Source organism: Ornithorhynchus anatinus, chromosome 1, assembly GCF_004115215.2.
Source record: "Ornithorhynchus anatinus isolate Pmale09 chromosome 1, mOrnAna1.pri.v4, whole genome shotgun sequence".
In the NCBI taxonomy this organism is placed as follows: Eukaryota; Metazoa; Chordata; class Mammalia; order Monotremata; family Ornithorhynchidae; genus Ornithorhynchus; species Ornithorhynchus anatinus.
In genome coordinates, this window is record NC_041728.1 from 133,100,235 (window position 1) to 133,121,837 (window position 21,603).

Below are 21,603 nucleotides of genomic sequence, written 5' to 3' on the forward strand. Positions count from 1 at the left end.
ATGTGCAAAGCACTTCCCTAAGCGCGCGAGGGGTTGGGGGAGATAGAAGGTCATCAGGTTGTCCCACGTGGGGCGCACAGTCTTAATTTCCCATTTTACAGATGAGGTGACAGGCGCAGAGAAGTTAAAGTGACTTGCCCAAAGTCACACAGCTGACAAGCGGCGGAGCCGGGATTAGAACCCGTGACCTCTGACTCCCAACCCCGGGCTCTTCCCACGTCACTCCTCTGTGCCGCAGTTACCTTGTCTGTAAATTGGGGATTGAGACTGTGAGCCCCACCAGGGACAGGGTCTGTGTCCATCCCGAGTTGCTTGTATCCACCCCAGCGCTTAGTACAGTGCCTGGCACATAGGTAAGCGCTTAACAAAATACCACGAGAGGAACTGTGAGCGAGGCAGTAGCTCCAAAATCCATTCCTCTGAGCAGGTTCTCCGGGTCGCGAACTCTCCAGACCGTGACCCGTCCGTCGCTCGTGGAGGGAGGCGCCAATATTTTGTGGTTCGGTTTCATCCAGGGCGGGGCAGAGGAGAGGAGCGGGATAACAAGTAGCATTCTGCGAGGGTTATAAACGTCAATAAATGTAATTAATCAATCACTCATTGAGCATTAATATTTAGCCTATTTAATGTTGCATCACTGACCTGAATGGTGGAATAGAGAACTTGCCCAGTAAGATCTTGGGTGAGTCCGAGCTGGGAAAGCTGGCTTACTCTTCTACCTTAGAGGATACAGGTAAGGTTTTGACCAGTTGGAGGTGTGGTTAGACTCAATCAGCGGTATTTATTGAGCGTTGACTGTGAGCGGAGCATTGTACCGAGTGCTTGGGAGAGTACGGATGAGTTGGGGACGAGTAGAGTGAGATTCAGTAAGGTTAAAAGCAGGGGACCCATTGCACGTAATAATGATGATAATGTTGGTATTTGTTAAGCGCTCACTATGTGCCGAGCACTGTTCTAAGCGCTGGGGTAGATACGGGGTCATCAGGTCGTCCCACGTGAGGCTCACAGTTAATCCCCATTTTACAGATGAGGGAACTGAGGCACAGAGAGGCGACTTGCCCACAGTCACACAGCTGACAAGCGGCAGAGCCGGGAGTCGAACCCATGACCTCTGACGCCGAAGCCCAGGCTCTTTCCACTGAGCCGCGCTGCTTCCCCCCTCCAAAAGAAAGATTTCCCCAAAATATATCAAACATCCCTTTGGTTGGTTGCTTTGGGAGGAAACCATCCTGCACAGAGTTAAGGAATGTAGACGTGGGAAATGGACCGTCTATAAGAGCAGTGGGTGGAGCACGGGCCTGGGAGTCCGAAGGACCTGGGTTCTATTCCTGTATCCTCCATTAGTCTGCTCGGTGACCTTGGGCAAGTCACCTCACTTCTCTGTGCCACAGTTCCTGTATCTGTAAAATGGGGAATAAGACTGTGAGCCCCATGTGGGACCTAGACCGTTTTCCACCTGACTGGCTTACATCTTCCCCAGCACTTAGTATTCATTCATTCAGTAGTATTTATTGAGCGCTTACTATTGCGCTCTTGACTCTTATTTATTGCCATTGTTCTCGTCTGTCCGTCTCCCCCGATTAGACCGTAAGCCCATCAAAGGGCAGGGACCGTCTCTATCTGTTGCCGACTTGTTCATTCCAAGCGCTCAGTCCAGTGCTCTGCACATAGTAAGCGCTCAATAAATACTATTGAATGAATGAATGAAAGTACTATGTGCAGAGCACTGTACTGAGCGCTTGGAATGAACAAGTCGGCAACAGAGAGAGACGGTCCCTGCCCTTTGACGGGCTTACGGTCTAATCGGGGGAGACGGGCAGACGAGAACAATGGCAATAAATAGAATCGAGGGGATGAATATCTCATTAAAACAATAGCAAATGAATAGAATCAAGGTGATGTACATCTCATTGACAAAATAAATAGGGTAATGAAGATATATACAGTTGAGGTATACTTAGTATGGTGCTTGACACATAGCAAGCGCTTAATAATGTTGGTATTTGTTGAGCGCTTACTAGGTGCAGAGCACCGTTCTCAGCACCAGGGGAGATACAGGGTGATCGGGTTGTCCCACGTGAGGCTCACAGTTAATTCCCATTTTACAGATGAGGTCACTGAGGCCCAGAGAAGTGAAGTGACTTGCCCACGGTCACACAGCTGACAAGGGGCGGAGCTGGGATTTGAACCCATGACCTCTGACCCCCCCCAAGCCCGGGCTCTTTCCACTGAGCCACGCTATGCCATTTTAAAAAAATCAGTATCAATCAGTAGTTTCGTGGCTCAGTGGAAAGAGCACGGGCTTTGGAGTCAGGGCTCATGAGTTCGAATCCCAGCTCTGCCACTTGTCGGCTGTTTGACTGTGGGCAAGTCACTTAACTTCTCTGTGCCTCAGTTCCCTCATCTGTAAAATGGGGATTAAGACTGTGAGCCCCACGTGGGACAACCTGATTCCCCTGTGTCTACCCCAGCGCTTAGAACAGTGCTCGGCACCTAGTAAGCGCTTAACAAATACCAACATTATTATTATTATTAGTTTGGCCAACTGAAAGAACCTGCGTAGTGCTGGGATTTGTATCTGGGGGCTGTTGGGAAATCTTGTCGTTATGCTCCAACCTGGCTGGGCACTCAGGACCAAATCAATAATAATAATAATAATTGTGAAATTTAAGTGCTTACTCTGTGCCAGCACTGTACTAAGCGCTTGGGTAGATACAAGGTAATTGAGTTAGATATAATCCCTGTGATGGCTCTGCCACTGTCAGCTGTGTGACCTTGGGCAAGTCACTTCACTTCTCTGTGCCTCAGTTCCCTCATCTGTAAAATGGGGATGAAGACTGTGAGCCCCACGTGGGACAACCTGATCACCTTGTATCCCCCAGCGCTTAGAACGGTGCTCTGCACATAGTAAGCGCTTAACAAATACTAACATTATGGGGAAGCAGCATGGCTCAGTGGAAAGAGTCTGGGCTTCGGAGTCAGAGGTCCTGGGTTCGACTCCCGGCTCTGCCACTTGTCAGCTGTGTGACTGTGGGCAGGTCACTTCACTTCTCTGTGTCTGTTACCTCATCTGTAAAATGGGGATTAACTGTGAGCCTCACGTGGGATAACCTGATTACACTGGATCTACCCCAGTGCTTAGAACAGTGCTGTGCACATAGTAAGCGCTTACCAAATACCAACATTATTTATTATTCATTAAGTGCTTATTATGTGCCAACCACTGTTCTAAGCACTGGGGTAGATACTTGTAATCAGCTTGTCCCACGTGGGGCTCACAGTCTTAATCCCCATTTTACAGAAGAGGAGGTAACTGAGGCCCAGAGAAGTTAAGTGACGTGCCCAAAGTCACCCAGCTGACAAGTGGCAGAGCCGGGATTACAACTCGCGACCTCCGACCCCCAAGCCCGTTCCCTTTCCACAGAGCCACGCTGCTTCTGTCCCACACGGGGCTCACAGTCTTAATCCCCATTTTCCAGATGAGGTAACTGAGTCACAGAGAAGTGAAGCGACTTGTCCAGCAGACATGCGGCAGAACTGGGATTAGAACCCAGGTCCTTCCGACTCCTAGACCCGCGCTCCCACGCCACCCTGTCCCAAGCCAGGGCCCGGGCTCTGTGATCCGAGCGATGTGGGGAATCTGGAAGGGAGCAGCCAAAGTGAGGGTTGGGAACTAGGCCCTCCGCCAAGGGTAGAGGAACCGAAGGCCGAAGGGTGAGCTAATACATTCTAGACGTGGAGGAGTTCAGCGTGTGAAGGACAGTGACCAGCTGGGCTCCAGCTCCGGTAGGTCGGAAGGGGAGAGGGGCCGAAATGTCAGCTGGAGGATTTAGTTTAGCTAGAAGGAAGAGCTAACTAAGAACCCCGGGAGGGGGGCTACGAGGAAAGAGGTGGAATTTTCTGGTCAGAGTTTTCCAAAAGACGCGTGGTTTAGATGGCGAGGCTCTGTCCTTGCTTCCCAACGTGTCTTGTTCAAAGATACGAAAGGCGGTCGCAGGGTCCCCCACATCCGTCTGCGGGCCTCCCCTCCCCGTCACTGGCTGGTGGGTTTTGGGGGTGGTAATCCCAGGGTTCCCCTCAAAGTCAGTCGATTGTATTTATTGAGCGCTTACTTTGTGCAGGGAGAGTACAACAGCATACCGGATACATCCCCTGCCCACAGTGAGCTTACAGTCTAGAGGGGGAGACTTCGGTGGGTCTCGGAAGCAAGAGGAGGGTGCAGCCTGAGCACCCCCGAGTCATGGGAGTGATTGGAGGCCCGAGGGTTCTCCGGTCCCCTGGGCTGTGTCGGAGATAGTAATCGTAATAATTATGGTATTTGCTAAGCGCTTACTATGTGCCAGGCGCTGTTCTAAGCACTGGGGTAGATACAAGAAAATCGGGTTGGACAGAGTCCCTGTCCCACCTGGGGCTCAGAGTCTTAATCCCCATTTTGCAGATGAGGAAACTGAAGCCCAGAGAAGAGAAGTGACTATCCCACGGTCACACAGCAGACGGGGATTTGAACCCATGACCTTCTGACTCCCAGGCCCACGCTCTATCCACTAGGTCATCCCTCTACACTGTGAGCGGGAATGTGTCTGTCGTTATATTGTACTTTTCCAAGTGCTTAGTACAGTGCTTTGCCCACAGTAAGTGCTCAGTAAATGCAATTGAATGAATGAACGCTGCTTCTCCCATGCTACTGGAGAAGCGGCGTGGCCTAGTGGCTCGAGCCTGGGCCTGGAAGTCAGAAGGACCTGAGTTCTAATCCCAGCTCTGTCACTCTTCTGCTGTGTGACCTTGGGCAAGTCACTTCCCTTCTCCGGGCCTCAGTTATGTCATCTGTAAAAAGGGGATTGATTGTGAGCCCCAGGTGGGATGGAGACCGTGTCCAACCCGATTATCTGCTTGTATCCACCCCAGTGCCGAGTACAGTGCCTGGCACACAGTAGGTGCCTCAGGTATTATTATTACTGGAGGACCCCAGGAAATGGCAGCGTGGGGAGAGTCTGACATGAGGGGACGAGGAGCACAGATGGGGAGGAGAGGGGCCGGGTCCATCCTTGGGCAAGTAAAGAGACGAGGGGGCGGCTGAGTTAAAAGGAGCAGTGTGGGAGGGAGAGGAGGGTGGCACCTGAAAACCACCACTCCTGCTGATGCCATCTACTCTACATCTGGGGCAACATGCCCTGGCCTGGCACAGCCTAAGGGTGGGCGTTGGGGAGGTGGAGGGGAGGGTGTGTGTCTGTGTGTGTGTGTGTTTCTCTCTTGTAATATGCTCCCGGACCTATACTTAAACACACACTCTTTTATCTCTCTATCTTCCCCTCTTCCTCTTTCTCTCTCTCCTCCTCTCTTCCCCTCTTCCTCTCTCCTCTTCTCTTTTCCCCCCTCCTCTCTTCCCCCCTCCCCTCTCTTCCCCTCTTCCTCTTTCTCTCTTTTTCTCTCTCCCTTTCTCTCTTTTTCTCTGAGAGAGAGAGAAAGAGGGGAGTGTTACTGGGGATGAGGGGCTAGAACCAGGAGAGAGTGGTCCCAGAGGGTTCATTCATTCAGTAGTATTTATTGAGCGCTTACTATGTGCAGAGCACTGGACGGAGCGCTTGGAATGGACAAATCGGTAACAGATACAGTCCCTGCCCTTTGACAGGGCTTACAGTCTCATCGGGGGAGACGGACAAAAACAATAGCAATAAATAGAATCGAGGTGATGAATATCTCATTAAAACACTAGCAAATAAATAGAATAGAATCAAGGGGATGTACATCTCATTAACAAAATAAATAGGGTGATGAAAATATATACAGTTGAGCGGACGAGCACAGTGCTGAGGGGAGGGGAAGGGAGAGGGGGAGGAGCAGAGGGAAAGCGGGGAGAAGAGGGCTTAGCTCAGGGGAGGTGAAGGGGGGTAGAGGGGAGCAGAGGGAGCAGAGGGTAAAGGGGGAGCTCATTCTGGGAAGGTCTCTTGGAGGAGGTGAGCTCTAAGTAGGGTTTTGAAGAGGGGAAGAGAATTAGTTTGGCAGAGGTGAGGAGGGAGGGCATTCCGGGGGGGAGAACTTGGAGAAACCTGCAGGAACAGAGCGTACAAAGAGAGGGGCCCGGGGCTTGCTGCCGACCTCTGGCAAAGTGCGTGCCCAGAAGTGAGGGCTTCTGGGCACCCCGATGCCAGAGCAGCCTCAAAGATGGACTCCGCTTGAGGTTTTTCCAGCGAGTATGAAATCAGAGCTTTTTATTTGATGCAACTCTTGGTTTACTGGTTTTCCTCTCTTTCTCCGAACAGAATTCATCATCCGGATCTCTAAGGAGGAAAGGAGAAATCCCCTTGCCCATTTTGTTAGAAGGGAAGATGGAAAACGAGCCAGAGCGTGAAAGGGTGGAATCAAGTGCCTGCCCCTTTGGTCCCGAAGATGACCTGAATAGGTCGCTGGGTCAGGAGGCCTCGCTTCTGAAGTTCGCCTACATAGATCTGGACAAGGAACTGGATCTTAAACCCGAGCCGGTAAACCCTTGGAACTAGACTGTAAGATGCCGAAGTCGTTGCTGCCGGGCTACGGTTTGGAAAACCTGCTGTAGAAGCCCCTCACACCCCCTGCTTGAGCCCAGGCTTATCCCTGGACGGGCCTCTTGGAACAGTCCTGTGGGATAAACTGGAGCAATGGCAGCAGACCCGTCAGCCTGTCACTTGGCAGCTCACTGTGGTCAGGGAAAGTAGCGACCAACTCTCTTTTTTTGCAGTAATGATATTTGTGGCATTTGTTAAGCCCCTACTATGTGCCTGGCACTGTTCTAAGCACTGGGTTGGGTACAGGTAATCGGATTGGATTACCCGACCACTTGTCAGCTGTGTGACCTTGGGCAAGTCACTTAACTTCTCTGTGCCTCAGTTACCTCATCCGTAAAATGGGGATCAACTGTGAGCCTCACGTGGGACAACCTGAATGCCCTGTATCTCCCCCAGCGCTCAGAACGGTGCTCTGCACATAGTAAGCGCTTAACAAATACCAACATTATTATTGGACACAGTCTTTGTCCCCCAGAGCTCTCACAGTCTTCACCCCCAATTTACAGAGGAGGTAACTGAGGCACAGAGGAGTTACGTGACGTGCCCAAGGTCACACCGCAGACTAGCGGCAGAGCCGAGGCTAGAATCCAGGTCCTTCTGCCTCTCAGGCCCATGCTCTATCCATTAGGCCACACTGCCTCTCTGTAATACTGTATTAAGTTCGTTGGAGCTTAGAGTGATAATGATAATTATGGTATTTGTTAAGTGCTTACTATGTGCTAAGCACTATTCTAAGCGCTGAGGTAGGTATAAGCTAATCAGGTTGTCCCACATGAGGCTCACAGTCTTCATCCCCATTTTACAGATGAGGGAACCGAGGCCCAGAGAAGTGAAATGACTTGTCCAGAGTCACCCAGCTGACAAGTGGCGGAGCCGGGATTAGAACCCACGACCTGTAACCCCCGAGCCCGGGCTCTTTCCATTAAGCCACGCTGTTTCAGGAGGCAGACAAAATTCCTGTCCTCAAGGAGCTTGCAATCAAGCGGAGGCGATGTTAAAATTAAATTTCAGGTAGGGGAGGCAACAGAATAGAGGGGAATGTATCCACGTGCTGAGGGGCTGGCAACATAAGGACACACGATAAAGTTCTTCGTGGAAATGTACTGAACCTACAGTGTGTCACTGGGAGGATCTAGCTTCGGAGCTCTTAGATTCTCCCCCCAACCCCAGGCCCCTGCAGAGAAGAGGGCAGCTTCTGAATGATGGCACTCAGTGACGGGAGCAGAGGTGGACAATTTAAAATAAAACTCCTGGACATGAAAGCGTCCATTGTGGAATCAATCCTGGACAGAAAAGAGAATAGGTGAAAAGTAAATCAGTTTTGCCCAAGCCCTCTGCCTCAAATGGTATGCCTTAGGATGAGGTGCTTGCAGAATTTCCTCCCTTTACACATCAGCTTCAGGAGACCCACTTAAACTGGGGCTGAAGTCAAAGTCCTCCCAGATTTTGAAAAGTCTCTTCAGCCAGCTGGAGCTGATAAACGGCGTGTAGGTGATCCAAGGCCTTTGTGCGTCTCTCTCTGCGGCTTGCCAAAGTTAGCACCGGGCCAAGGGAGTAGAGAAACTCACATCGGGGCTGTGGGTGAACGATCCGGTGAGAGGTGAGAAGCAGTGTGGCTCAGTGGAAAGAGCACGGGCTTTGGAGTCAGGGCTCATGAGTTCGAATCCCAGCTCTGCCACTTGTCGGCTGTGTGACTGTGGGCAAGTCACTTAACTTCTCTGTGCCTCAGTTCCCTCAACTGTAAAATGGGGATTAAGACTGTGAGCCCCACATGGGACAACCTGATTCCCCTATGTCTACCCCAGCGCTTAGAACAGTGTTCGGCACATAGTAAGCGCTTAACAAATACCAACATTAATTAGGTTGGGGTGGGAGGGGGTGCGAAGATTGACTCTCTCGGGAGGAAAAAAAGAAAAACTGAAGCTTTTGACCGGGCTCTGCGTTCGGTGACGCGCATTATCCCTGAGTCTCTTGACCTCCCGGCGTAGAGCTGCTTGTAGACTGTCAGCTTGTTGTGGGAGGGAATGTGTCCACCAGCTCTGTTGTACTCTCCCAACCACTTAGTACAGTGCTCTGCACACAGTAAGGCTCAATAAATACCGCTGATGGGAAGAATGACTGTATCTGTGGGTAGAGCGGTGTTACATTGTAAACTGCTCCTGGACGGTGTCTTCCGGTCAGCCCCCAGAATTCTAAACCAGACTGGACAACTTTACTGGACTGTAAAGCTGTTGGAGGACAAGGGTGATACTTTTTCCTTTCACTGTGGGCTTCCAACTACCTAGTCTGCACGGTTATCCATTTCTGAAAAGAAAGGTTTCCAGAGCTGAGTGTGTATTCCTTTTCTTTAGATTGACGACAAGGAGTTCGATATTCCTCAAGTTGATACCCCTCCAACCCTGGAAAGCATCCTGAATGAGGTGGGTGTACTTTAGAGTATACAGTACAGAAGCATCCGATGCTCTAGGGAATATATATATATATATATAATATATATTGTGTATATGTGTGTATATATATGTGTGTGTACGCATGTGTGTGTATATAAGTGCGTATATGTGTGTGTATATAGCTCCCCCCTTTTCCCAGACTGAGCTTCCCGCTTTTCCCAGACTGACCTCCCCCCTTTTTCCCCTCTGCTCCCTCTACCCTCCCTTCACCTCTCCGCAGCTAAACCCTCTTCTCCCCCCTTTCCCTCTCCTCCTCCCCCTCTCCCGTCCCACCCCCTCAGCACTGGACTCGTCCGCTCGACTGTATGTATCTTCATCACCCTGTTTATTTTGTTTATTTTGTTTAATGAGACGTACATCGCCCTGATTCTATTTAGTTGCCATTGTTTTTATGTGACGTTCTTCCCCTCGACTCTATTTATCGCCATCGTTCCCGTCTGCCCGTCTCCCCCGATTAGACCGTAAGCCCGTCATAGGGCAGGGACTGTCTCTATCTGTTGCCGACTTGTTCATTCCAAGCGCTTAGTACAGTGCTGTGCACATAGTAAGCGCTCAATAAATACTATTGAATGAATACATATATACACACACACACACATATATATATACATATATATAAAGTGATCTTGGAACCAGGCGTTCAGATTTATACAGGTGACTGCCAACTTATGTCTAAATCTTTGTAGATTCTCAGGTCATATTCTCCAAAGATCACGATGTTGCAAAATTTCAGAAAAATTTCCATGATCGATCTGCTTCGCTTGCTGGTTCAAATCCCTACTTTCCTCTCTCTGTTGTTTCACCTCTTGCTCAGCTGTGTTGGGATAACTGACACCGAAGCTAAGGTTCACAGCGGATGAGGAAGACGCTTTCAGTGGCAGCTGTTGTGGCATTAACTGCTTGCCCTCCATTTTCTCTTGCGTGGCTTTGCCTGCGTTTTTCCCGTTTGGCACTGTGGCCCTCTTTAACGCAAGTTTGCGGGGAGAAAAATCTTTCTTCCTGAGGAGTCTGGAGGGGATTTGGGAATGAGGATTTTGTACTTGGGGAAGAGGTACGAGAAATCATGGCTGTCGTCATCGTTGTCGTCATGGCTGGGGGAGGCGGGGGCCATTTGTTTTTGGGTTACGCTTCAAGCCGATTCTTTGAGCGCGATTTTGATTACGGTCTCATTTCAGATCTTTCACTAGATGAGAGTTAAAGCTGATCTTAGAGAGCAGGCACAGAACATTGTGCGGGAAGATGTACTAAGGTCCCTGAGAGATTAGATTATTATCAGTCGATCATTAGTATTTGAGTGCTATATCAGAGCACTGTACTAAGCTCTTAGGAGAATACAGTTCCCTGTTCCCTGCCCATATCTTTAAATTATGTATCTTATATTAATGTTTGTGTCCCCCTGTAGACTCTAAGCTTTTTGTGGACAGGGAATGTATCTGTTTATTGTTATATTGTACTCAAGTGCATAGTACAGTGCTCTGCATACAGTAAGTGCTCAATAAATATGATTGATTGGTATTTGAATGCTTATTACGTGCAGAGCACTGTACTAAGCCCTCAAGTGATGATGATAATATTAGAGAGATAATGCCATCTTGTGTCTACTCATTTTCTAGTACGTGTTTATTCCCCGGGGACAATTTGCCTGGAATGTTGAGAGATGAGTCAGGGAATAAACAGAAAGCGTAAGGGGGCAAGGTTGAGGAGGGTGAAGTAAGGACGGGCTGAATTTGGCCTCTAGACTGTAAGCTTGTTATGGGCAGGGCATGTGTCTGCTAGTTCTGTTGTATTGTACTCTCCCAAGTGTGTAGTACAGTGCTCTGCACAGAGGAAGCACTCAGGTAAATACCACCAATTGACTTCTTTTGAAAAAAGAGCTGAGATATTTACTCACTGTACTGTACCATGCGCTTGAGAGAGTACAATATAACAATAAACGGATACATTCCCTGCCCACACAAAGCTTAGAGTCTACAGGGGGACGCAAACATTAATATAAAATATCTAATTTAAAGATATGGGCAGGGAACAGCATTCGCCAAAGTGCTTAGTAAAGTGCTCTTGACTTACCACTCAAATCCTAATGATTGATTGATAATAATCTAACGTCACAGGGACCTTAGTACATATTCCAGCACAATGTTCTGTGCTTGTTTTCTAATTTTTGAGTCATTGAAAGGGGCCGAAGAAAAGGTGATAATAGTCAAGAAGTGCAAATAGAGCCCAGGAGAAAGAAGAGAGCTTCAGAACCTGAAGAGGAAGAGATTGCAGTTGTGAGGAAGAATGGCGACAGGTGGTTCGAAAATGAGAAGCAACATGGCGCAGTGGCTACAACTGGGGCCTGGCAGTCAGAAAGTCATGGGTTCTAATTCCAGATCCGCCACTTGTCTGCCGTGTGACCTTGGGCAAATCACTTCCCTTTCGTTACCTCATCTGTAAAATGGGATCAGGACTGTGAGCCCCACCCGGGACAGGGACTGTGTCCAACCTGATTTGCTTGTATCCACCCCAGTGCTTAGTACAGTGCGTAGCACATAGTCAGCGCTTAACAAATGCCACTATTATTATTAATTAATTAAAAGAAGATGTTGCCTGCAGGGAGGCTAGAGGGATGTAGAAAGTGAGAGGAGAAATGTGGGGCAGGGTGGATGGATCTTACGGAGCGCCAGGAATGGGGACCTGGCCGAAAGGAATCAGGAATGACGGTGACTTGGGAATTTGGGGGAATCGTGGCGTTCTCGACTTTGGCTGGGTTCTTTGTCACCTAGGTCTCGGACGTGGGAGGAATAATGAGGAGTACCAAGTGGGTGTGGTTCTTTTTTTTTTCCTAAAAAGGGGGAGATGGAGGGAAACGCATGAGGATCTCATGTATAAGACAAACTCTGTGCTGCTCTCCTTGCTTTGCTCAGTAGGAAGAAGTCTTTATCAATCCATCGTACTTTTCTCCCATTCATTCATTCAGTCGTATTTATCGGGCCCTTACTGTTTGCAGAACGCTGTACCACCTTCTTCTTTCCAACCTGATTTGTTCGTATCCACCCAGCGCTTAGTACAGCGTGGCTTAGTGGAAAGAGCCCGGGCTTGGGAGTCAGAAGACGTGGGTTCTAATCCCGGCTCTGCCACTTGTCTGCTGTGTGACCTTGGGCAAGTCACTTCGCTTCTCTATGCCTCAGTTCCCTCATCTGTAAAATGGGGATGAAGACTGTGAGCCCCAGGTGGGACAACATGATTACCATCTATCTCCCCCAGTGCTTAGAACAGTGCTCGGCGCATAGTAAGCACTTAACAAATAGCATGCTTATTACAGTGCCCGGCTCACAGTAAGCACTTAACAAATACCAAAATTCTTCTTCTTCTTCTTCAAATGCCATCGCCTCATTTCTTACCCATAGCGACCCTGTGGACACACCCTCTTCGGAACGTCCAATCTTCTGTCATAAAGTCGTTCCGGTATACGTATCCATCTAGTTTTCTCGGTAAAGATACGGAAGTGATTTGCCACCGCCTACTTGCGCGCAGGAAGCCCGAGTCTCCGCCGTTGTCGTTGATCAACGTTTCGATCACTTGATCGTCCGCCTTTGACCCTTTCCCACGCTGCCCAGCACAGGGGAATCGAATTTGTCCGAAGTTTCAGCTTAGACCTTTCCATTATGGGTAACGCTACGTGGCATAGCTCTAAACTTCATCAGAAGCAGCATGACGGAGTGGATAGAGCTCGGGATCTCCCCTCGGCCGGCGGGGGTGGAGATGGGGGCTCGGCGTGCCCCCCCCCCCCCCAAATGCTATTGACGTTAGGCGTGTGGGCGAGGGCGACAGAAATGAAATTCCATCTTCTTCTTCTTTCCTTTATTTGCAGACCGATGATGAAGACGAGTCCTTTGTTCTTGAAGACCCTTCCCTGCTAAACATCGACACCACCGACACCCACTCGTATGACACATCGTCGGTGGCCAGCTCAGATAGCGGCGACAGGACCAACCTGAAGAGGTGATGAATCACCCGGGCCCGGCTCGCCGGCCGACGAGAGATCGGCTCGGTCGGCGTTCCGGCTCGGTGCCCGGATCCCAGCCCCAGAGGGGAAGCGGAATGCCGAGTTGGGGGGCGGGGGGGACGGGCCGAGTTTAGGAGATTGGGCGGGTATTCAGGGGATGGGGTAGATGTTGGAAAGAAGGAAGGCCGAGGGGGCCCTGACCACTTCGTTATCCCGCTCCTGTAGGGGATGGTTATGGTGGCTGGGAATTTCCCAGCAGTGCCAGGGGAGAAGCAACGTGGCGTAGTGGATAAATAATAATAATACTAATTATGGTATTTGTTAAGCGCTTACTCTGTGCCAAGCACTGTTCCAAGCACTGGGGTCGATACACGTGGGGCTCACAGTCTTAATCCCCATTCTGCAGATGAGGTAACTAAGGCCCAAAAAGTTAAGTGACTCGCCTAAGATCCCACAGCGGACTAGTGGCGGAGCTGGGATTAGAACCCAGGTCCTCTGACTCTCAAGCCGGTGCTCTTTCCACTTATGGGAGTCAGAAGGTCGTGGGTTCTAATCCCGGCTCGGCCACTTGTCCGCTGCGTGACGTTGGGCAAGTCGCTTCGCTTCTCCTGGCCTCGGTTCCTTCAACGGTTATAGGGGTTCAATACCTGTTCTCCCTCCTGTTTAGACTGCGAGCCCTGCGTGGGAAGGGGACTGCGTCCGGCCTGATTAACCCGTATCTACCCCAGGGTTCAGAACGTTGCTCGACACCTAGAAAGCACTTAACAAATGCCGTAATTGTCGTTACCGTTATAGCGACGGGAGTAAAAGGCCAGAGAAATGGAGAGAGGTTGAACTAGGGAAGCAGACCAAGCAGACGATCCAGAAGAAGAGAGCGGAAGGGCGAGACGCGGAAACATGCAGCTTCCATACTACCCGGGCAAAGACCGGGCATCTGAAACTAGTCTATGAATAGATTCCCTGGCTATTGTATTAACTAACTCAGCCTTGAAAATGGTTCCTTACCCACTCACCCAGGACAAGTAACACTTTCTATGCTAGGCAAGTAGAAAAGAATGCTGATTTCATTCGTTTTAGTATTTATGGATCTCTGGGGAGCGGAGCGGGTTGCTGGTACATTTGTTGGGCAATTTGTAAGCGAGATCTACCTAATCACATTCTACAAGTCAGATGTGTTTGCGTTTCCGACTTTGATGTCGTGCTCTATTTCATTCGCAATTTAGGGTCTGCTTGGCTTTGAGGATCTAACTTGTAAAGCTTTTGGGGGTTTGTTATTTATTTAGCTTTTTTTAAAATTTATTATTTTTTTTTTTTAAGGAGGAAGAAACTTCCCGATTCTTTCTCCCTTCATGGATCAGTTATGCGACATTCGCTTTTGAAGGGGATTTCTGCCCAAATAGTCTCTGCAGCTGTAAGTACTTTGTCTTCTTCCCCGTCTCTTTGGCCGACGACCGAGAGCGAACCGAGAATGAGTCAAAAACAAAGCACTCGACTTGGCTCCAGGCTGAGGCATAAAGTCCGACTTCAGCTATTTTGCGTGGTGTCGATTTTTATTTTTTCCATTCATTATGGTTCCACGTCTTTAAACAAATTTATGTAGAGGTTATAGAACAGCCATGAAAATAAGCAAATGCCCTTGTCCTCAGGGCCTTAAAAATAAGCCGGGGGGGGTGGATGGGGGGAAGAGAAGTTTCATAATAAATCAGGCACCGAGTTTAAAGGAAATGTGTATTCTGCTGCCCCCCTGTACCCACCGCCCCCCTTTATTTTCTCTCCAACCCCTTTCTTTTTGGTTTGCTTGATTGTGGTCAAACTCTGAGTCTGCTTGAAGGCGCAAGCTTGTGTTCTTTTGGGCTATCGGTCAGGAGGAGGTAAGAGGAGATGGCTAACCGGGGGGTGGGGGGTTAGAGCAGTTAGGGCACAGGCCTGGGAGTCAGAGGATCTGGATTCTAATCCTGGCTCCGTCACTTGTCTGCTTTGTGGCCTTGGCAAGTCACTTCACTTCTCTGGGCCTCAGTTACCCCATCTGTAAAATAGGGATTAGGACTGTGAGCCTCAAGGACAGGGACGGTGTCAGCCCGATTTGGTCGTATCCACTGCAGCGCTTAGTACAGTGCTTGGCACATAGTAAGCGCTTAGCAAATGCCACAGTTACTATTATTGTTACTCTGGGCGGGGCTAATAATGATGTTGGTATTTGTTAAGCGCTTACTATGTGCAGAGCACTGTTTTAAGCGCTGGGTTAGATACAGGGTCATCAGGTTGTCCCACATGAGGCTCACAGTCTGAATCCCCATTTTACAGACGAGGTAACTGAGGCACAGAGAAGTGAAGTGACTTGCCCACAGTCACACAGCTGACAGGCGGCGCAGCAGGGATTCGAACCCATGGCCTCGGACTCCCAAGCCCGTGCTCTTCCCGCTGAGCCACGCTGCTTCTCCGATAGACATTTTTTGGAGGCCCAGTGGAATTTGAGGCCTGATGACTTTTGCAAATCACCCGCGGGGTTGGCTAGCAATAAAAGTCCTCCACTGAGGATATTCATTCATTCATTCAATAGTATTTATTGAGCGCTTACTATATACCTGGATGGTCAAGGAAGCAGGCTCTTTGTAGATTTTTATCCAAACCTCCCCCCATTCCTCGCCCCCTCACCTCACTGAGCCTGTTGACCTTGGAACCTCGACCTCTACCCTAGGTCGCTCTTCCGGTTTCCAGTTCCCGTAGCAGATGCCCTTTTAAACTGCAGGCTCACTGTGGGCAGGGATTGTGTCTGTCAACTCTGTTATATCGCAGTCTCCCAAGCACTTAGCACAGTGCTCTGCACACAGTGAGCGCTCAGTAAATATGATCGATGCCTATAATGCTAGCGTAGCGTTCCCTCTGTTGTGGTCTTCTCGCCCTGTAGCCAACATTTTGCACTCCGTGTTTGGGCAGGAAAAGACTGTTGTGCTGAATCAAGCAGCGTAATCTAACGACTAAAGCATGGGCCTGGGAGCCAGAGGACATGAGTTCTGATCCTGACTCCGCTACTTGCCCACTATGTGACCTTGGGCAAGTCACTTCACATCTCTGTCCCTCGGTTTCCTCAACTGCAAAATGGGGATTCAATAGGTATCCTCCCTCCTACTTAGACCGTGAGCCCCGTGTGGGTCCGAGACCATATTCGACGTGATGACCTTAATAATAATAATGACTGTGTTTGGTAAGTGCTTACCGTGTTTCAGGCACTGTTCTAAGCGCTGGGGTAGATACAGAGTAATCAGGTCGGACACGGTCCCTGTCCGGCTTGGGGCTCACAGCCTTAATCCCCATTTTACAGATGAGGCAACCGAGCCACAGAGAAGTGAAATGTTTTGCCCAAGGTCACACGACAGACAAGAAGCAGTCGAGATTTAGAACCCAGGTCCTCCTGACTCCCAAGACTGAGCTCTATCCACTGGGCCGTGCCGCTTCCTGACCTTTACAACGGTGCGTGATGGCATAATAAGTCATCACTTCACTTTTCTGGAGCCTTAGTTGCCTCATCTGTAAAATTCATTCATTCACTCGTACTTATTGAGCACTCAGTGTGCTGAACTAAGCGCTTGGGAGAGTATGGTATAACAACAGACATACTCCTGCCCACAATGAGCTCACAGTCTAAAGGGAGAGACCGACATTAAATTAATAGATAAATAAAATGGAGATTGAGACTGTGAGCCCCACACGGGCCGGGGACTGCGTCCAACCCGATTTGCTTGGATCCGCCCCGGCGCTTAGTACGGCGCCTGGCACGTAGTAAGCGCTTAGCCAGTATTGTAATATTTATTAACAAACACCGTAATAGAAAGGGCAGGGGAGATGAGAGGTTGACTCAGTAGACCGTGACGTGATCCCAAATTTCAGCTGAGCTAAAGGGACAGAGGAACAAAGAGTTTCCGTATGCCTCCTGGGTAGGACACGAGGCCCTGTTGTGGTTGGGGGAGGGGGCATCCTCCCCTCCGTGGGCCTTGGGACCCAATTTAGGCCCCGGTTACCAAGCGACTGTACCCCTCTCCGTCGGTGGGGCACCCCATGCCGTGGTGAGAATGGGAGCCACCTGTGGAGGGTTACGTTTCCACTATATTGTCTGAGTCGGGCCATCTGTAAGCAGTGGAATTCTTCCTTTTCGAAAATCAAGATGAACCAGAAGGGTAATTTGACCCACCTGTTTGGTTCCCCCCAAAATATCCGGAATAATTGAGACGGACCTAAAAGCCGGAGCCCGAGCTTTGATTAGCTAAATCCGTTCCGCGAACGGAGCGTTCCTTCCCCGAGGAAGAGGGGGACGAGTAAGCCGCGCCCGGCCCGCGGACTTTCAGGTGGGAGTTTCCTCGCCGCCGTCGGTTCGCTGTTACGGCTGAGCGGCCGTGGTCTCTTAAAGCGGGAGCTCCTTCTCTCTGAGAAGGTTGTCCCGCCGAACGGTCCTGATCTTGGATTACCGGCTCAATTTAAATCTCGTGCTCCTCTGTGATGGTTGGTTTATTCATATGTAAAGATAATTAAATTTCTAATTACCTTTTGTGGGAAGTAGCGTCGTTGGGGCCCTCAACCGTGCAGCGAGGGGCCGAGCGGAGAATCCAGGGCCCGCGCCGCCCAAACATCAGAAGCGGGAGCGGGAGGAGTAAACGGGAAGGGGGGCGGGGGGTGGTCAGTCAGGTCCCAGCCTTGCTCTGGGGCCTCTGGGAGTGCTTACCTCCGTGCTGTCCCAGCTGTGAGGCTAAGCCAACTTTTGGAACGGGAGAATCCTGGCTTCCCGGACCCGTGGAGGCCCCATCTCCCTTCCTCTTCTTTCTGCCCCCCCCAGACAACAGGAACTGCATGTAGTGGCCTCAGGCTGGGCCGTCGAGAACCTGAAAATCATAATAATAAAAATAATAATGATGGTATTTAAGAGCTTACTATGTGCCAGGCGCTGTTCTGGGCACTGGGGCAGGTACAAGCAAATTGGGTTGGACGCTGTCCCTGTCCCACGTGGGGCTCACAGTCTCAATCCCCATTTTCCAGATGAGGGAACTGAGGCCCAGAGAAATGAAGTGACTTGCCCAAGGTCACCCAGCAGACAGGCGGTGGAACCGGGATTAGAACCTATGACCTCCTGACTCCCGGGCCCGCGCTTTAGCCACGCTCCTTCTCCGAATTATGCCCTAGCCACAGGGGAATGGGAATATCAGGCCTCCTTCAGTTGGAGACAGCTCCTGACTCACTAAGTGGCGATGTTCATGTATTGTAAAGCTAGAATAATAATCACAGTGATGATAATTGTAGCGTGTCTTAAACGCTTACTATGTGCCAAGCACTTTACTAAGCCCTGGGGTCAATCCAGAGACGCTCAGGTCCTACGTGGGACTCACATTTTAACTGGATGTGAGACCAGGATTTAATCCTCCTTTTGCCGATGAGGGAACCGAGGCCCAGAGAGGTTGAGTGACTTGCTCAAGCTCACACGGCATAAAAGTGCCGGAGCCGGGATGAGAACCCAGGTCCCCCGACTCCCAGGCCTGGCCCCTTCCCTTTAGGTCACGCTGCTAGAAGGGACCCCGAGAGTTGGAGAGAGATAGCCAGGGCCGAGCCCCAGGGTTTGGAGGGGTTCATCCTTTATGTTGAAAATACAAAGGGTCTTTTGAAAATCTAGCTCATCTTCTCCGGCCCCTTCCAATCTCCAGACCCCCCAGCAGGACAGGAAATGGGCCACTCACGTCAAAGAAGGCCGGCGTAGCTGCAGTATCTCTCGGATTTGCGTATTTGGGACTTGCCCATTTCACCTCCACACCCTTTGATGCTCTTTAACACTCCTAATGCTTAAAAAATACCGTTAAAAATAGGTATTTTGAGGGAAGTAGCCTTTTCTGCTTTTTTGGGGAGGGAATAAAGAAAGGCGATGGCTTAGTGGCTGAAGTGACATGGTCAAAGTATCTAAAGGAGAGGGAATGAAATTACTATCTGCATTAGAAGTGAATAGCGCCGGATAATTATTGTATTCCTTTGTCATCAGTAACTCTCTTTTCTCTCACCTTAGGACAAAGTAGATGCCGGCTTACCTACTGCAATAGTAAGTGCCATTTTGCTTTATTTTGATTTGATTTGCTATGTTTTTGATGTCAAGTAGCTTTTATTCTCCACCTAGGTTTTGATCTTACCTCGGTTATTGGGAGAATTCTTTGTGCATTTTTTTGAAAGCAGAGGTTTGTCATTTAGCCAGTGCATGGGTGGTGATCTTTCCAGTTTTCCATGTTGGTTGTTGCTGTTCAGTCTCTTATTTGAAATGCTAGTTTATCTCATCACCCCCTCCCTCAGCCTACAGTACTTAGGCACATGTCGGTACGGGAATGTGTCTACCAATTCTGTTGTTCTCTCCCAAGTGCTCAGTACAGTGCCCTACCCATAGGAAGCGCTCAATAAATACTACTGATTGATCGGTCCCAAATACCTGTGGAACTGACCCGTGTGTGGTTGGAATACATCTGTGTGTGTTCTGGTTTTTACCCAAATATGTAATCCTAGCATGGATTAGAGAAGCGGCATGTGTAGTGGCTAGAGCCCGGGCCTGGGAGTCAGAAGGTCGTGGGTTCTAATGCCAGCTCCGCCACTTGTCTGCTGTGTGACCTTGGGCAAGTCACTTCACTTCTCTGGGCCTCAGTTACCTCATCTGTAAAATGGAGACTGAGACGGTGAGCCCCACGTGGGACAGGGACAGTACCCGACCGGATTTGCTTGCATTCACCTGCAGTGCTTCAGTGCAGTGCGTGGCTTAGTGGAAAGAGCATGGGCTTGGGAGTCAGAGGTCGTGGATTCTAATCCCGGCCCCGCCACTTAATAATACTGTTGGTATTTGTTAAGCGCTTACTATGTACAGAGCACTGTTCTAAGCGCTGGGGGAGATACAGGGGAATCAGGTTGTCCCACGTGAGGCTCATAGTCTTAATCCCCATTTTACAGATGAGGTAGCTGAGGCACAGAGAAGTGAAGTGACTTGCCCACAGTCACACAGCTGACAAGTGGCAGAGCTGGGATTCGGACCCGTGACCTCTGACTCCCGAGCCTGAGCTTTTTCCACTAAGCCACGCTGCATTTGTCTGCTGTGTGACCTTGGGTAAGTCACTTCACTGGGCCTCAGTTACCTCCTCTGTAAAACTGGGGAGGAAAAAATGTGAGCCCCACATGGGACATTCTGCTTACCCTGTATCTACCCCAGCAGTTAGAACGGTGCTCAGCATATAGTAAGTGCTTAACAGATACCATAATTGTTATTATTATTATTATTACAGTGCCTGGCACATAGTAAGCGCTTAACAAACACCAACATTATTATTATTATTATTATTATGCAGGTAGACAGTTTACTGATCTATTCTCCCCCTTTTTGCCCACCGCCCCCAACGCCCTCTCTCCCCGCTCCCAGTCAGTTGTTTGGTGTTAAGAGGGAGGCGGGGAGTTGAGGCTTGGCTGGCTTGTCTTTATAATAATAATAATAGCGATGGTATTTATTAAGCACTTACTATGTGCCCAGCACTGTACTAGGTTCTGGGATCAGGACAAGCAAATCAGGTTGGTTGCAGTCCCTGTCCCTCATGGGGCTCACAGTCTCAATCTCCATTTTCCAGATGAGGTAACTGAGGCCCAGAGAAGTGAAGTGACTTGCCCGAAGTCACACAGCGGACAAGTGGCGGAGCTGGGATTAGAACACTGGTCCTTCTGACTCCCAGGCCCGGACTCTATCCATTCATTCATTCACTCGTTCAATAGTAGTTATTGGATGCTTACTGTGTGCAGAGCACTGTACTAAGCGCTTGGAAAGTACAATTAGGCAACAGAAAGAGACAATCCCTACCCAACAACGGGCTCACGGTCTAGAAGGGGGAGACAGACAACAAAACAAAACACAGTACTATTCCGTGCTTCTTTGTAACCCAGAGGAATGCCGTTTTTCACCTCTTTCACCCTCCCTCAGATTCTCCTTGTGGAGCCCAAGGAATTCAGGAGTCGGGGAGCGGGAGCCATCTGTGGCTTCAGCTGCACCCAACGTTTCCTTTTTCCTTTTCTCTGAGGAAAATGGCACGACAATCTGGTTTCCTCGTTGAGAAGCAGTGTGGCCTAGAGCACGGGCCCTGGAGTCCGAGGGACCTGGGTTCTAATCCCGGCTCTGCCGCTTGCCTGCTCTGTGACCTCGGGCCAGTCACTTCTCTGGTCCTCCTCTGACTCCCAAGCCCGGCCTCTTTCCGCTGAGTCACACTGCTTCCCTAGGAAAGTGATTTGCCCACAGTCACACAGTTGCCAAGTGGCAGAGCCGGGATTCGAACCCATGACCTCTGACTCCCAAGCCCGTGCTCTTTCCACTGAGCCACACTGAAATGTCCATCTCCCCCCTCTAGGCTGTAAGCTCAATATGGGCAGGGAACGTGTCTCTTCATTATTTCGCACTCTCTCAAGCACTTAGTACGGTGCTTTGCACAGAGTAAGCACTCGATAAATATGATTGATTGATAAATGGGGACTGTCCAACCTGAGAAGCAGCGTAGCTCAGTGGAAAGAGCCCGGGCTTAGGAGTCAAAGGTCATGGGTTCTAATCCCGGATCCGCCACCTGTCAGCCGTGTGACTTTG

General features: G+C 49.8%; 1 protein-coding gene across 2 annotated transcripts in view; it reads left to right on the forward strand.

Annotated features, from left to right (window-relative positions):
* Positions 1–21,603, forward strand: part of VPS8 (VPS8 subunit of CORVET complex) — a 291,073-nt gene that overhangs the window by 15,072 nt on the left and 254,398 nt on the right. The window contains exons 2-6 of one of the 2 annotated variants that reach the window (XM_029065907.1): positions 6,261–6,479; positions 8,894–8,962; positions 12,846–12,976; positions 14,298–14,391; positions 19,021–19,053. In XM_029065907.1, coding sequence (XP_028921740.1) covers positions 6,327–6,479; positions 8,894–8,962; positions 12,846–12,976; positions 14,298–14,391; positions 19,021–19,053 — 480 coding nt within the window. In that variant the 5' untranslated portion in view covers positions 6,261–6,326. Of the gene's footprint in view, positions 1–6,260; positions 6,480–8,893; positions 8,963–12,845; positions 12,977–14,297; positions 14,392–19,020; positions 19,054–21,603 lie in introns of those variants that run through there. The other variant, XM_029065914.1, reaches the window with a different exon arrangement.